The following is a 16,765-nucleotide window of genomic DNA, read 5'->3' as shown; positions in this document are numbered from 1 at the left end:
AGGTCTGAAGTCATTTCACAAACGATTCTTCGGTGCCTTTGTATGCATTGTGCCCTTCTGTGTAGCCCTGATGTGGTAGGTGCTTTCATTGCTGTGCATGACTCCTCATTTTGTAACACATCGTGTAATTCAGATGGATTTGAATGTAGTAGCATAAAGGCTTTGGAGGCCTGCCCTGTGCAAAGGGGAAAATTACTGTCTGGCCTAAAGTGATGGCTTTGTGATGACTGCATTGTGTTCTGGTGCTCTGTGTTTGTACCAAACTGGTGCGCTGCCAAGTTGCTTATGGTTTATCCAAGCACTCAATACAAAGAATGTTGAAAGAAAAACTATTTCTGTTTTCTGTGAGTTCCTCCGGCTGAGAGAATTCAAACTACTGTCCAAGTGGCTGCTTCCTCTTTCTGCAGGCCAGTTTTCACCTGGCTGGGCAGCTAATGTTAACTTGTGAACCTACAGTGTGTTTGTGTGCATGGGCAGAGGTGTACTTTGAAAAGATGGACTGTGAGACCTGAAAGGAAAATGCCTCGTTACTTGCTCTGGAGGCGGTGCTGGAGAAGAAATCTCCTGGAGCATGATTAAGAAGTCCAGGGCTCCCTGTAGCCACAGCTGTTCTGAGCCTGCAGCGTTTCTCTTTAGCTCCTTATGAGCAGGTTTCACCTTCCTCCTCAGAGCCCCATCACGCCTCGGTGTGCAGGATGGGCACTGCAGCCTGCATCCAGTTCTTAGCCTGGGGATGCCTTTCCAGAGTCCTTGGTCTTCTGTGCATCACTGAATGGCTGACCTGACCTCATACTGCGCTCAGTCTGCAGCTTCATGGTCCACATTAACTCAAGGGCTCGGGCTGTGCTTGTAGCTTACGAAAGGCTGATCGTCAGTGTTGCCAGCATCATCCTGCAAAGGGCAGGTCAGTGACGGGATTCCTCGCCGCTGGCTCTGTCCCCATTGGCCTGCCCAAATGCGTGGACACTTGGTTGATTGTCAGGGACCTTGGGGGTTTCTTGAGCACTGAGCAGGATAATCAGGTAGATTGTGGGATACATCTGCTTGATCCTATTTCTTATGATTACGTGGTGGGGAACAAGCCTTAATGAGCCTTGGCCTTTCCTGTCTCCTCTGTAAATCTGTTTGACTCAATTGAGCTCTCTTTGTGCCAGACATCTCTCTTTGTGCTTGGAGATGGAAGCGTGCACCTCTGAAGCTGGCTGTGCTTTGAGCAGGGCTGTGGATTAGCTGACCTCTAGAGATCCCTGCCAGTGGTTTTTTTCCCCCTTTTTTTTTTGTGAGTGTTTGCAGCTGGTGTAATTGTGGTCCTAACCCTCCGTAGTGGTGCTGGCATTGGAGGGGATTTTAGCACTGGTTCACAGAAGCATCGAAGCTGCTTCTGAACCACAGAGAAAACGCTGCCTTTGAGTTAACCGCTGTGCTCCAACGTGCTCTCTGGCCTCCTACCTAGGGAGCTGCTCCATGTGTGAGGCCAGAAGAGATGTGACAAGTGGGTTCCTTCTCTGTGTGTCTGTGGCTGGGGAGAGATGTGCTCAGAACACCCATGGGCAGGGTCTGCTGGAGGTCTCCATCACTCCTAGCAGAAAGCCGAAGGAGAATGGGAAGGTATTCATTCTGCTGGGCCAGTATAGGGGTCCAGCACTTGTAGCTTACTGACTTTGCTCAGAGACAAACAAATAGACAGAAAAGCTCCTTAAATTATAGTACTCCTGTAGCAAGTTTTTGGCTTAGAATTCTATGGCAGATAGTGGCAAATAGCTGTCAGCCTTTTGCCTTTGGAACTGGCTCTGGTTCTGGAGAAGAGCCAGTTCCACAGGAGCGAAGGGGAGAGGTGTTCTTTGCACGTTGCTGGACAGGAGGTTGGTGATGGAGAAAAGCAGACTGTGAAGATTTCAGGGAGCTGAGGGAACAGCAGCACCATGGACCACAGTGAAGAATGGTGGATTTCAGAAATGGACTTTTTTTCCCCCCCCAAATATTTCATTAGATATGGCTCTTTTTTTTCCTGTAGTTGCTTGCTGCAAGGTGTAAATGTGGAGAACTGGCATGTTTATAATGGAGGGAGGGTAAAGCTCACCCAGTGTGTGTTTGTTTGTTTTGTTTGCACTGGAAGGTTTCCTTCCCTCACAGTTCCCCATTATCTGTTGTTTGCTTTGGCTTTCTGACTCCACACCTGCCACTTCTCCAGGTAAGGGAAGTGCCCAGGTCAGTCTAGGTCATGCCAGTGCCATTATGAACAGAGCAGTGCTTGCAGAGGTGGATGGTGGGCAGTCCATTTCTCAAGGAGAGCAGCACACCACACTGCTGTCCCTGCAGAGCACTGCATCTGCCTTCTGGGGTGCTGTAGATCCAGCAGCTTTAGCAAGGTGCTTCTTGGCAAGCTTTCTGCAGTGTGGGCTGCAGTACGTGCATCCTCAGCCACCAAGAATTCAGTTTGTGCTGCTCTTTCCATAGAGGTCGTGACCAGTAACCCACACTCTGTAAAGTGACTCTAAGCCAGAGGCGTGAGTGAGTGGGGGAAGGAGAAATGAGTGACAGTGGCTTCTTGAGCACAGAGATGTGTGGTATTTGCATGCCCAAACATCCGGCTCTTGCACGCAGCCACTTCTGTAGCTGGTTTGCATCCTGTCAGTAATGCTTTTCCATTGCAGCAGCGCTGGGGGTGTTTTATTTGTGTGTGGTTTCTGGGTTTGTCCTTTCTGAACAGAGAGCGGTCGGGGCTGAAGTTGGACTCTTGGGCGTGCAGTGTGATCCTCGGTGATTCATGGCCCTCAACAGCCGCAGTTAGATCTCAAACAGAAACTTTCCAGGCATGGCTGTGGTAGAGAATGGGCTGTTTTTCTGTTCATCTGGTAGGAGAACAAAGGCCTTGCTTCTTTCCTGCTGTAAAGGTCTACCTCACATTAAGTAAACTGTTCCCCGAGGGAGAAAGTGTCCAGGTACAGACTGTTCACAAAGGAAATATTCAAAATGCCTACCAAGTTCCCAAAGTGTTTGCTTTAGTATAAGGGCCAGAGCAAAATAAATAAATAAATAAATAGAATATTTTCTAATCTGAGAGCAAAGAAATACCTCTCGCAGGTGGTAGGAAATTCATTGGCCTTCTTCAGCTTGGATCCTGCAGCAGTAAGTGCACGGGCAAGGAGAAAGAGCTGCTGGGAGGCCGCAGTGTGCGCAGCTCCCTCTGTTCCAAGCACGCAGCGTGTGCCCGCTGCCTACACACTGCTGGCACTGCCACAGGAATTTGAGTCTGCAGCCATTTGAGAGGTTTTTGTGTGATGCAGGGTAAGAGCCTCGCTGTTCTGGACTTCGGCAGCGGAGGATCCGTGTATTGATCTCATGAGGGTTATTTTTGTGGTTTCTTTTGCTGTTTACAGCCGTGCCAGCTTCGCTTCTGAACCACTCGTAAGCCCAGCAGAGCTGCTCTGTGATGCAGTCATGGCAGTACCTGACTTGCCACATGCTCCTGGGGCCCCAAATGAGCTTCTCGAATGTCACACAGTGGAGTGAATGTCACCGTGGCTCGGTAGGTCCTGGCTGAAGATGCTTGCTTTCCCCTCACTGGCTGTGAAAGCTCCCTGCAGAAGCGCTTTTCCTTTTCCTGTGCCTCACTGCCAATACATGTACCAGCACGGCACCCTCTGGCAGAATCCTGTTGCTGGCTCTTTGGCACCTTTGAAGAGCAAGGATGAAGCTTCCCATGTCCTTCTTTATTTCTGCTGTGAAAGTGGAGGAGAAACAACTGGGGAAGATGCTCTGGCTTTGCTTTCCACGGGGATGTGAAAATGCTGTTGGATTGTTGTAGTGCTCTAAAGGCTTTTGTTTCCCTTTCAGAACAAAATAGTTCAATGCGCTGTTTTTATTGTTCCCGTTTCTCTTTGCCTTACAGTATTTCCAGGAACACAGCGTTTATTTGGAAGCTGTTTATTTCTGTTACTGTAACCATCTTGCTTCTGTCTGTGAATGAGCGGCTTCACATCCTGGCATGTCATGAAAGGGGCGGTACATGCACTAAGTTGTTCTGCACCCATTTGGGTGCAACAGAAAGATGGAGCTTGGCCTTGAGAAAGCCCAGTGCCCCCTCACTGTCTGCAGGTGAAGGGAAGTATCTTCCCTTCTGCCTCAGCAGTGCTGTCAGTTAGGATGAAAGCACTTCTGCCTCTCATCTGAGCAGCCACGACCTGGAAATAGTTGAGGAGCAGTAAATATAGCAGCATACCTTGCTGCTTTTACTGAGTCACTTTTTTCTTTTTCTCTCTGGAGGGGAAAAATTTTTTAAAAAAAAAAAAAAAAAGGAAAAAAACCTCAACTCTTGAAATAGCATCATTTACACGTGGGAGCTGCTCGAATCCACCCTGTCACACAAATTACCATCTCTGAACTTGGCTGTCAGGAAGCATGCTCGGGAGCTGCCATCCGCGGGGGGTGTCAGTGCAAGAGATCGGTTTCAAGCAAGCAAGAGGCATCCAACCACCGCGCCAAGACGTTTGTCCTCACGTTACCTCCAGCAGCAGGGGCATCTCAGTCCCGCGGGCAGCAAACACCCGTGTGCCCTTCACTTGTCACTCTGCTCTTGTCCCCGTTCCTTTCCTTAGCTGCAGGGCTGGCTCTGACATAAGGGGCAAGCCCCCGTCCTGCTGCATTTCAGGCAATTAGTGCTTGGCCCAGCGAGCGGCCCTGGAGCAGGGGCTTGAGCCTCATTGTTTCTTAAAGGTATAAACCCGCAGCCTTTTCTCTCTTCTACTGCTTTTTTGCAGCTTTGATGCTGCAGTTGCAGCTCAATTGGCCCATCTGGTCACGCAGAGCTGAGCTGTGCAGCGGGCCTGGCTCGCTGGGCAGGGTTCAAAAGGCAGCACCTTGCCTTTGTTGTATTTGCTGCAAGCTAACGAAACCTGTGTTTTGTGGGACTGCTTTGTAACCTCGTTAGATGTCGGTTTTGGCGTGGATGCTTTTATTCCTCCCGTTTGAAACAAGCAGGAGAACAAAGTGAATGAAAGGCCGGTTCCCAAGAAGGGCAACGCACAGAGCTGTAAGGATGCATCACAGTGAGAGCAGCTGATTGTTTGCAGCCAGGAGCTGAAAGGGGGAGAAGTGAAACTTCAGTGTCGGGGTGGGTTTCTGTCAACTGTTTTTATCTTCTGGCTGTCTGCAGGGAGTCTGACTGCAGCACATGAGCTCTGTGTGATGTCAGCCCAGAAAGCACACATTTTAGGCTTTCCCTGTGGCCGCATGAAGAGGGAATTTGCAACAATCCAAACATTGACAGAACTGTATTTGTTGACTCGCAGAAAATCCTCGCTCGTGTTCCTCTGGGCTGCAATCACGTAAGCCTGAACATGATGACTTCTGTCTGTGCTTGCTGCTCTCCCGGCCTCAATAAACCTGGGAACCAGAGGCATTTCATCTGATTCAGCAAAGCACTCAAGTACGGCTCCAGCTGTCCTCCCTGCAGTCACTGTGCTTGGGGTGATGCAGTGCTTAAGCCTTCTGTGTGTGTAATGAGGGATTTGGGCAGTGTGTGCCAAGGGATGCTCTGCTGCTTGTCAAGCAGGTAGTGAAGATGCACTGGCACTATAACATCTTGGTTAGCTCCCCCAGTGTGGGAGCACCCGTGTGAGGCTCTGTGATGATGCTGGCCTTGTATCTGCTCCTGACCACTGAGCAAACTTACGCCCTTCTGCAGGCTGTGGGGCAGGGCTCTCCTTTTTGCTTCTATCAGCAGATCAAATACTGCTTAGTTTTGTTTCTGGGAGTTGTAAGAGAGCAGTATGGGCCATGCCACCTGTATCCGAGCATTTCAGTGTTTGTGGCTTAATGCCTTCCATCTTGAGGGCTTGGCTTACTGCATATGCGTGTCTGTAAAGTCTGTGTATATGGGTGAGAGAAGGACAAATGCTCGCGTTGTTACAGACTTTAGGATTTCTCATGGAAATGATAGTCATAACTGTGCTGCTTGCACGATGCGCTGTGGTTGTGTGAAGTTGAGAGCCTTGCTTTCCCTGGAGCCTGAAGCTGTGCAGTAGGCACCTCGTGCACAAGATGGTTGTACTTCATTCTGCTCAGAGCAGCTCCTGGGAGCATTCCTTCTAATCCCCACCCATATTTGACCTGTTGTAGCTCGTTTTGGAGAGCTGCACCCAGCCTGTCCCTAGCTGGCTGCAGGGAGGCTTTTGCACATCTTTTCCTGCTCGCTGAGCTAGCTTGGACTGGGAGCCCAGACATGAGTGAATGGGATTTGTGTATGGATCTGCTCCTTTCACAAAATCAGAGTTGATTGAGAGCATCTCCTTTCCTTAAAATCCCGGAAGACATGAGCATGGTTAGATGTGCTTCTTATTACTTCCCTTTGAAGCTGAAAACACGTCTAGCAAATCCCATCTCACTGTTCCCCACCTGATATCCAAGAATGCAGAGGTCTTCCCAGAGGCATGGCTTAGCAGAACTTCTGCACCATTGCAACCATCTTGCATTCAACAATCCGGGCACTGTGTTAGCAACTCGACTCCAGTTAGCCTAGAGCAGACTTGTAGTGTAGGTTTAGCAAATGTTGTTTTCTGTGTGAAATAACACAGCCCATGAATCAAACAGGCTCCCTGCCCCACCCCCTGCAGCCGATGACAGCAGCTTCCCACACGCCTTCCTCTCAGCATTGTGTGGCTGCTCCAGCAGGGTCTCGGTTACCGATCAGTGTAATTGCAGTAACACACCAATAATAAGAGTGGAAGCTTCCTATTCTTGTCCTTGAAGGCTCTTCTGCACAAGTTTGAAGCCTTGCCAGCTGTCACATGAGCAAAAAGCTGTGCTCCCGAAGTGCTTGCCAGAGTGGATGGCAGTGCTTTAGGAGGTTAGGAGATGGGATCATAGAATCATGGAGTGGCCTGGGTTGAAAAGGACCACAATGATCATCCAGTCCCAACCCCCTGCTATGTGCAGGGTGGCCAACCCGCAGCCCAGGCTGCCCGGAGCCACATCCAGCCTGGCCTTGAATGCCTGCAGGGATGGGGCATCCACAGCCTCCTTGGGCAACCTGTTCCAGTGCGTCACCACCCTCTGGGTGGAAAACTTCCTCCTAAGATCCAACCTAAACCTTTGCAATAGTCAGTAATATTTGATGTACAGCGTTGGTACATCAGATATTAGAGCGGAACTCCTAAGGGTGGCTGTTATAGTGGATTTCAAGGGCACCTGGGATGGGGTGCGTTGGGAGCTGCTTGTTGTGTAGCACGAGGTGCTGCAGTGTTCGTTCTCACGGAGAAGTGCGGCTGTGAACAAGGGGTTAATTTGTTCCCTGTGTGCACGGCTCGCGTTTCCCTGCCAGGTTTGCTTTTCACTCCATAGGCTCCAAGTGTGTAGATGCACTACCGCGTGTCCTCACGTCACACCGCCGGCACGGCAGTGGGTTAAACCCACCTCGGAGCAGGCGGAGGGCTCAGCTGCGGCGCTTCCTTCTGCTTTGTGCACGGGGAACCACGGCTGCTCTTTCTTCCTGCCGTGCTCCTGCGGAAGAGGTGGGGGAGATGAATGGACAAAAACACAGCTCCTGCAGCCCCCCACAGTGGGGTTTTGCTGCTGTGTGTGGAAGGGCATGTGCTTACAGAGCTACCCCGGCCCCAGACGAACCCAGCCGGGGCCTGGGCCGGGCACAGCCTGAGGCCGAGACGTTGTGCGTGTACAGTGGGCACAAAAATGAACGTCTGCCAGAAGAGATCGATCTGAAACAATCTCTTTTATTGGGCGTCTGCCCAGAGCTTCTGCTGCAACAGCCGATCTAATTGGTTGCTTCCTCCTCCCATGCGCAGCTTCGTGTGGGAAATGCCCTTTTTATCTACAATGGCTGACTGCACTGTGCCGCACTGTCAGCGTCTGGGGAGCCCCGCGCGTGCGGCTGCTGCTTAACGCTGAGTTTGGAGAGGGGCGATTGTCTGGTTGGAGCTGATTCTATTTCTCTTTTCCCTGCAGGTTGCTGAAAAGTGCCTTTCCTGAAGCCACCGCTGCTTGGATTTCTGTCTAGGGCTGCCTCTCTCTGCCCCCTCACCCCCTTTCTTTTTAATTTGGCGTTGCTTGCGGTCCATATACCCTGACGGCAACTCATCCACCCTCCTTTTTTTTGTCCTGTGCTCCCCGTTTGCACGCAGTTTGCTCAGCCGTTTTTTCCTCCCCCGACTATGTAGCAAACATTGAAAGAAGGAAAGAAAGGAAACCCTGCCATCCTTCTGCTCGTTTTGATGCTCGTGAGCAGTGATTTGGAGAAGCAAGAAAAAGAAGGAGAAAAAAAAAAGACAAGTTTTCCCCCCAAGGACTGAGACCATTCCACAAACTGAAGTGCTGCCAGCAGCATATGCTTTTTGCAAGAATAATTGAAACCATTAACCGGAGAGCACAGAATTCTTTTGAAAGTCTGCCAGTTATTTTCAAGTAACTTAGGCAGTGGCACAAAATATAACACTTAAATATTTTAACTTCTACAATTGCACTTTTAGGAGCTGGCCTCTAATTTGATTTTTCAGTTACTCTGATAAGATTTCTATTTTATGATTGGCTTTATGTTTGATTCTCGTTTAAACAAACACGATTTCACTTAAATGAAAACCTAAGTGCTGATGAATAGGAGTTCTACCAAAGCAACAAGTTAGTTATTTCGTCACGTTTCACTTGAATTCACTTTTTTACCCTATTTTTTTTTCTTTTTTTCTTTTTTTTTTTTAAATAAAGAAGAGCAGATCAGCAGTAAATATTGCCCTGAAGAAGGGTGCGATTGCTTGCATTTTGATTTTTGTTTTTAATATGGCTGTGAACGTTTCCCTGGTTCGTGATACAAAATGGCTGACGTTAGAAGTGTGTCGAGAGTTTCAGAGAGGAACTTGTTCTCGGTCTGATGCAGAGTGCAAGTTCGCCCATCCGTCACGGAGTTGCCATGTGGAAAATGGTCGAGTTATTGCCTGCTTTGACTCCCTAAAGGTGAGGACGTCTAACACGTGTGTTACCTAACCTCACTTGCTTTCCTTCTCTTTCCGAATTGTTCGGCTCTTGGTGTTACAGAACTGTTTTTTTGCCCTGGGTTAGCAGGCAGTTTGCCTCTCCTTTGTGTGGTCTCATTCAAAAATGGGGAGTTCCAGAATGCTTTTTGCTTAGAGATCACAGCAGGAATAGGAATAAGAAACAAGGGGGAAAACTCTGCCACTGTGCTGTGTTGGTTGGGTCTGACATCAGGTGTGACTGCATCAAGTGTTGCATCATGGAGAGAGGAAAAAGAGAATATGGTCCAGAGTGTTTCCTAACTGTAGCTCAGGTCTGATGCAGATCTCCTGGAGATGGGGAATGCACATTGTGGGAAGTGAATGAAACCAAAATGAGAAAAGTAAAGAACTGAAACCCAGCGCTTTATTTGTGTCTGGAGCGCATGGGCCGTGTATTCAGCACAGAGATTTGAAATGAGCTTTTAATGAGCAGAAACGAAAGCAGCATTTTAAGATAATGAATCAGCTTTATGTGTATTTCCTGGAGACGGAGCTGCAGATGTACTTTACCACTATCCTGTAGATGAGGAACAGGCAAAATATTTGGAGAGCAGCGTTCACGAGGGAAAAAGGGCTGTTGGGAAAATGAGGTTTGCAAGGGATGTGGGAGCAGCACGGCTCTGCTGAGCTTGTCCAGGTTCAAGCTGAGCCTTTGGGCCAGCGCTTGTCTCTGTATGGTCAGTTTTACAGGAAGCAAACGGTTCTTGATTCCTTCTCACTGTCAGAGTTCTGGAGCAACGTTCAAAACTTGAGGAAATACCCATTTTCTGAGCTGAGGGGGGTTTTTTATTGCTTGTGTTCTTTTCTTTAAGTGAAGCCTCTCAAGGGTGGTTCAGTGGAGCTGATAAAACCCTTGCAACGTCATGCGTGATTGCTTTTGAGAGCCCTTTGCGTTGTGTCTGATGTTTTGATTTGAATGATTAACCTGTTTGAATTTTTAAGAGGAATCTGGTACATTTTACAGGCTTGAAAGTTTTCCCTTCAACTGTTGCTTGAAAACCTCGGGGTTTATTTTTATGAACACAGTGACTAACAGAACTGGTGGAGTTCTGTATGCGCAGGTTCAGGCCGGGGCTGGATCTGGTCTAACGTGGCTTTATCCATTTTATTACCATTTGTGGCTTCTTTATATTTTCACTTCTGTTCCCTTTCACCAAGAAGTTCGAGCTTCCTATTTGCATTTGGTTTTGCTCCTTTTAATCTGAGTATATGCAATGACTTCAGTTGCACGGTGACTTTCAAATGTTTATTTACAGTGCTGGCCTTATGATGGTGAGGGACAAAAATATTCTTTATCAGATGGGGAGGGGGAAAGTCACGTCCTTTGTGCCCTTGAAACGGTCTGAATTGTCGCCAGTGGCAGCGCAGATACCTTTGAAGAGATGGACGTGTTTGTTTTATAGCATTCATTTGTGAACTGAAAGGAGTGCTGTAACGCCATGTAAGATATTCCCATGTCCCTTGCAACAAAAGCGTGTTTCAGCAGGGGGGGGGGTGATGGGAAGTACCGTGTTGAGAAAGGAGAAGAAAAAAGAGTTGGGTATGGTCTTCTACAGCTCAGCTGCTTCCCTCTGCATCTAGTTGTTTAATGTTTTCACTGCATTCCCAGCCAGCACACCTGGAGGAGGGAGAGCACACAGCTTGATGGTAGGGGGCAGTTTCTTCACCCTGCTGGGAGCGGGTCTGAGCCCTTCTTTCCTCTACAGAGATCCTCTGGGTGGGTCTGGGTGCTCCCTCTGGGAGTGGCTGGTGCCGCTGCCCCACTGCAGGGTGCAGCTCCAGAACCACAGCCTGCTTTAACAACCGGCAGGTTAGCCAGGGTGGGTGGATGTGTGCGTGTGCAGCACGCATTTCCCAGGGGAGATAACAGCCCTGGTGACTAACCATTCAAACAATAGTCCTTCTGTTCTGGGGCCGGAGCTGGGCTTGCAAGGCCCTGTTTGTAGTTGTATCGAGGGACTTGTGGTCATAACAGTGGCCTCCCTTACTGGTTGCAAGGGCAGTGCCATGCAGACGCGTGGAGCCGTCTGTGTGTGCAGCTGTTCTCCTCTAGTGCCTGTGATGCACTGAGTTCACCTTTGTCTTTCACCAAACTGCTGTCTGTGGGGGGGTCAGCTCTCTGCACAGCCTTGGGCTGAGGCCCCACCCTTAACACTTACCTGTTATGGGGAGGTTTTGTTTGCCCTTCCCTTGGACTCAGCCTCCGAAGCCCTCTGACAGCTGCTGAACGCTCATCCTTTCCTACCCAATGAGAGCTCAGTGCTCTTTTCATCTTTTCACGCCCTGCATTAGCACAACATCTGTGTTGCTTTATTAGAGACAGGATATAGGATGCTCGCAGCTAATAAGTTTTCCCCGTTGTCTCGCAGTCACCCAGGGCTTTGTTCAGAGGTTGCTTATCTGCACCCATTGTGTGGTGAAGTTGCTTGTTTTTTCTCACAGACCTCTTAAGCCTGAACAATGCGTTCATACAGGAACTTTGATAACCCAGCATACAATGGTTTCACCTCGCTGGTCAGGTCACGCACAGCATCTATATGCTTACTGTGGGTTTTTGTTCCTTCCCTGATCTCATGCTGCAGTTCTTTGCTTCCAGAAGTCAAATGCTTCAGTGTCTGTTGGTTCACATGAGTGTACGCTACCTGTGTGTCAGGAAGATACAGGGCTCTTGGTGAGATGATGTAGAGGCTTTACTGATGCTAGGGGGGATCTGCCTGTGTGCTGTGTGGGTGTTGTGTGGCTGTGAAGAGCTTCAGTCATCAAATATTTGGGCCTCAATTAGGTTGCAAGTTCAGTACTGCTGTCCTGGTGGTTCTTCAAAGGGAGAGCTTGCACATTTGTAGGCAACAGAAGGAACCTTTCTCAAGCAGATTGATATGAGATTTAAAAATAGTTCCTGTGAGAAGCTGTTCACGGATTTGAATCGGGTGCCAAGAGAGCTCTCACTCTTTACTCATGCTTCCCCCACCTCGCTATTCTTTAAGATCTGTGTTATTTGAATTAATTTGTATGAATGGAAGGGCAGTGTGTGCCCTGCTTGGTGAAGGGCAGTGTGGAGTCACCAGGCCAGCTGAGACCGTGCCACCCCATCTAGAAGTGCCCTGGGCAGTGACCTGACCAGGTGCCACGGGGAAATATGGCCATTGCTCAGTACTGTGGCCTTCAGTATGTCCCCTTCACCTGCAGAGTGCTGGGATAGAGAACAGCTGATGGCATTGTTCTGAAGCATCCGTGAGATGTCTGACTCCTAATTCATTAGCCAGCAGATCCCTCATTGGGTTCTCCAGTTTGTAAAGACGTCAGGGAAGGAGAATCCCCAAACTTCTTTCTTCAGCAGGAGTACAGATGAATATGCAGTAAGTGGAGAGGAGGAGCATTAGTAGATTGTGAGGTATTATATCAAAATACCTAGGTGATGCATACCAAGTGTTCAGAGGGGCTCTTGTTCCTAGTGCTCACAGTTTCTCTGCACTGTGGCCTTGTGGTTAAAAAGCACAAGCCCAACTTTCTGGGGTGTCTTTTTTGTGCTTGGAGTGTGGATGTTCTCACATGCAAAGCAGATCTGAACGGCACCTGGAGAGACAAAAAGGCAGCGCCGTGAAAACTTCAGGGTAGTGAATTTTGACTTCAGGTGATAACACGTTTAGTGCGTCGTGAAGCTGCTGTGAGTTTCATGGCATTTCTGTATCAAACCATCTGTAAGCAGGCAGAAAACCAGTAGTTAAATGCACAAGTTGTACTTGACGGTTTGTTCTGAAAGTTATCATTATCTGGTAATAGTTTTCCAACTCGCACGGCAGCCTGGAAGCTGGCTGTGCTCACGTTTGGCACTGCTGTACCCGAGGCCGTTCTGTACGGTTGTCATGCTAATTTGTACTTGTTTTGTGCTGACTTCACTGGATCTACATCTGATTGTTACCGATTTGCAGTCGAATCTTTTTTAAACCAGGAAACAACTGAAAACACCCACTAAACTTAGCATATGGTTCTGCTCTTGCAGAGGAAGAAGGAGGAAAAGAAAGCAATAGAGATATTTTTGGAGAGACCCTGGCTATATCTCTGCTCAGTGTAATGGAAAGGCAAATAACACAGATGAACAGCTTTGAGCCAAGTCACCTCTGAGAGTAACCTTAACTTCCCATCAGTTTAAGTCATTTACCTGCGTGGTGGTGGTAAGTGACTTAAAGCATTTAATGGCGAGGAATAGATTTGCATCAACGTGTTGTTGACATTCAGTGTCTTGTGTGGATGCTTGCAGGTCTCATGGCATATTTTATATGTTTTGGTTTCTTTTAAGCTACTCATTGAAATAGCTGAAAGTGGTTGGGGGAAACTTATTTAGGCTGCACTTTATTTGTAAGAGCTGTTAATGTATTTCTCTTAAAGAAGTTGTTTCTACTCTGTTTCTGACCCATTAACATGTCTGATGTGTGCTGCAGAACTGTGCTGTGATGGCTGGAAGGCTGCTGTCCTGAGCTGTGTCCTTGCCCCTCTACCCTGGGTTACTGCCTTTACATCAAGGCTAAGAGGAGAGCAGCGTCCCTTAGGGGCTGAATTTGAGCTTGAGATCTGAGCAGGTCTGTGTGGGGCAGCCCTGGTTTTGTAGATATGTTCTAAAAGATCACCTTGTAAAGCAAATCAGTGGCTACAAACTTGTCCTGAGACCACGCATTGGAGGCAGCCAAGCAGATTCAGCAGTGGGATCTCCCTGCCAAGCTCTGCTCTCCTTGTCCAGCAGCCCTGGCAGTGCAGATTCTCTGTGCATGTCTGCAGTTTGGATTGCCCTGCTTGTGTCCCTGTGGTGTGAGCAAGCCACCATCCCAAAAGGCAAAAGCCTACAGCATTTACATTATTAATATCAGCCAAGAGTAACCTTGGTTTTCTGGTTGGGAAGATGATGGTAAAGTGCTGACCGCCGCTCAGTTGCCTAAAAAAGCAGGAGAGAAATTCTTCTGGGATGTGATTCTAAACCCTTCTGAGTTAACAGCGTCCACTTAGGCAGATGCATTTTGAAACCTTTTATGGGCATATTGCAGTGTTGCACGGGCCGGGGCATGCCAGCTCCTGCTCCCAGGGCTCACTTCCCCTTTCCAAGGGCAAAGCCCTCTGGACCGAGGTTCCAGTTCTGCGAAATAGCAAATCTGGCTTGAAGTGCCTTAGAATTAATGTGGAAAGCAAAGAACTTGTGCTGAAGCGTGAGCTGTTGAGTCAGGTTTTGGGAGAGGGAAATGTTCCTCCCTGCCTTTCTACAGTGGTAAGAGTTGTCTGCAGTTCCATCTGTCACCTCTGGCTTTCCAGTTGGGAAGAGCTGCTCTCCTTGCACATGCTCAGCACTCGCACCTGGAGCTCATGGTACTGCCAAGTCTACTTGGATGTGCAGGTACAAGCTCGGTGCCGGTGACCCAGTGCAAATGCAATGCTGTGCTCTGCAAGCCCCAGGGGCTTCCTGTGCACCAGGAGCCTGACTGGCAAGCTCTGGCAGCTCTAAAGCTCACCCTTGTGTGGCTGTGAGTCAGAGTCGGGAGTTGGCCAAGAGAGTGCGGTGGGGTGTGTTGGTATGGTGAGCTCTGACACCTCAACGTGTGCTGTGCTGCGAGCTGTGGCATTGCCAGATCCACATGGGACCTTCCCCAGAGCTCAGGCTTTGCATTTTCCAGCCCTGATCTGTACCACTGACATGGGGGTTGCAGAAAGACCCCAAGTTCCTGCCCCCAGAGAAAGGTAGGAGCCTTGTGAACATGGAGCCACACTGGAGCACTGTCTCCTCCCTCCCTGCTGCATCAGCAAAGCTGCCTTGCCCTGTCTCTTGCTCTTGATTGCGTTAACCTGGTGAGGTTGGCTGGGGGGAAGAGAATGACTCCACGAGCTTGTACGGAGTCACCGATTTCTGCAGTAGCATCCCATCAGCTTGGTGTAATTACTTTGCTGAGAATAGCGTTCTGCTGCTTGGTTCACCCGTCTGAAAGGGTGCAGTAACGTGCATTTATGTAATTGAGCCGTTTGGAAGATAGGAAACAAATATAAACAAGATGTGCCAGGTTTTCTGGAGAGCCCATCGTCTGACATCTCCCACAGAATATTTAAATAAGCGGTTAGATTTCCAAGTGAGGAGCTGAACTCTTTGAAAATCTGCCCCTATAAATATTGCTATGCTGGCATTAAGATAAATGCTTCGAGGCACTTGGATGAATGTTTCTCCATGCAAGCAGTCTTACGCTTATTAATGTTGTTTATTGCTGTTCATAAAGCAGCAGAGAAGCAGGCAGTGACCTTTTACTGTCCCATTCAGTCTCTCTCTAAGAATGGCCTTCTGGTCAGAGGAAAAGCCAAGGATTTGGAAAACCAGCACTCAGGCTGCCTTGAAGTGTTGCAGTGTCGATCTGTGCCTCATTGCACTTCTTGACCCCTTGGGAGCAATGCAAAGAAAAGAAGACTTTGAAGACTGACTGGAGCTGAGCTACTGTAGTAATGAGACTGTGTGTCTTAGGCAGATGTCCTGACTGAGGAAGCATGTCAAAACCTTGCTCCTTCCGAATGAATAGCTATCAAACATGGGTAATTCTTCTGCAAACAAACCTGGCTGTTGTGAAAGCCTTCTTTCTTTTGATTGAAGGCAGAAAGTACTCTGCTTGACAATAGCTAATATATTCACGTGGTAAAACTATCCACACAATAGAGAGTACATGGCAGTAGGAATGATGATCTCTGCTCTCAAGGGTCTTAATGCTTGACATCTGGCTCAGAACATTGCTTGGTGTTTGGCCTCATGTTGGGTTTTGGTTCCCCCCCCATCACCAAAAGAGCTTAAGGTTGTGATTCAGTGCTGGTGAGTTTTAACCTCTGCCTGCATCTTGACTCCTGCCTGGAGCTGGCACCATGTCTGTGCCGGTCCCTGCAGTGTGCACAGTGAGCTCACTGTGATCTAGAGGTGCCTTTCTGCAACATCTAGCTTAAAGCTGTGGGGAAGGTGTGCTCTTGAGGGGGAAAATTGGCTTGCTGGAAAGTGAATGTACTCAAAGCAAGCACACTTGCAATTCCTGAAGTTTGTAGTGAAATGTTACAGCAGATGGTCTGCTTACAATGCAGGATATTATTAGAACCGTGATCAGTGCTAATAAGGTCATTGGCAGTGGGGGAGGAGATCGGTGCCTGACCTTGTTTGAGAGGTGGCAGTCTGTGCGCTAGGGGAGAAGCTTTTCTCTTGCAGTACATTGTACATTCCACTACTGCAAGAAGTTTCCACATGCAGAAATAAGCTACTTCTGCATGTGTTCATGTGTCTGCACAGCAGAGAGAAGTGCCCAGTGCCCAGCCCAATGCATCTACAGGGAAGCTGTTGACCCCAACCCTTGGCTAAGTCCACAGGGCACCACTGAGTGGTGGAGAACAAATTCTGCTTGCAATACCTGGCTGCAATGGGGGGTTTAAGCCATTAGACCAGATGGTGATGCTTTAACTCTGTCTGCTTGCTCCAGCTTTGAGAAAGCAGCTCTCTGTGATCTGCATGGCCCTGCTGCATTGAGGGACATTAGGGAAAGCAAGTGGAGATCTGTCAGCTTTCACTGAGAGGAAATGGCCGGGGCAGTTTGACCACAGGAAGCTGCAGCCTGTCTGCCTGGGAGCACTGCCTTGAGACCTTCATTCCAGACATGATCCATAGGGCTGATGCTGGGAACGATCACACGGAGATTAGGCCCTTAAAGAGCCCCTGTCGCAGCTGAGCAGAGCTTGAAAACAAATCCTCA

The 16,765-nt window shown here is 48.7% G+C and overlaps 2 protein-coding genes across 8 annotated transcripts in view; both read left to right on the top strand.

The window, feature by feature from the left end:
• The window catches only part of LOC146760943 (uncharacterized), a 29,528-nt gene extending 21,162 nt beyond the window's left edge, over positions 1-8,366 (top strand). Inside the window, exons 2-3 of the mRNA XM_085547728.1 lie at positions 3,381-3,529; positions 7,963-8,366. Coding sequence (XP_085403854.1) covers positions 3,381-3,513 — 133 coding nt within the window. The 3' untranslated portion in view covers positions 3,514-3,529; positions 7,963-8,366. The remainder of the gene's footprint in view (positions 1-3,380; positions 3,530-7,962) is intronic.
• The window catches only part of MBNL3 (muscleblind like splicing regulator 3), an 81,201-nt gene that overhangs the window by 20,602 nt on the left and 43,834 nt on the right, over positions 1-16,765 (top strand). For 4 of the 7 annotated variants that reach the window (XR_001554585.2, XM_085544541.1, XM_085544542.1 and 1 more), the window contains exon 1: positions 8,688-8,961. The exons of the other annotated variants lie outside the window; for them this stretch is intronic. Coding sequence is in view for 3 of the 4 variants with exons in the window: in XM_085544541.1 (XP_085400667.1) it covers positions 8,788-8,961 (174 nt within the window). In the remaining variant the exon portion in view is untranslated. Of the gene's footprint in view, positions 1-8,687; positions 8,962-16,765 lie in introns of those variants that run through there. 7 annotated transcript variants of the gene reach the window in all.

Source organism: Coturnix japonica, chromosome 4 (genome assembly GCF_054131305.1).
Source record: "Coturnix japonica strain WE chromosome 4, WE-NBRP24, whole genome shotgun sequence".
NCBI lineage: Eukaryota > Metazoa > Chordata > Aves > Galliformes > Phasianidae > Coturnix > Coturnix japonica.
The sequence above is the reverse complement of the archived record's forward strand: the minus strand, read 5'-3'. Positions and strand labels throughout refer to the sequence as shown.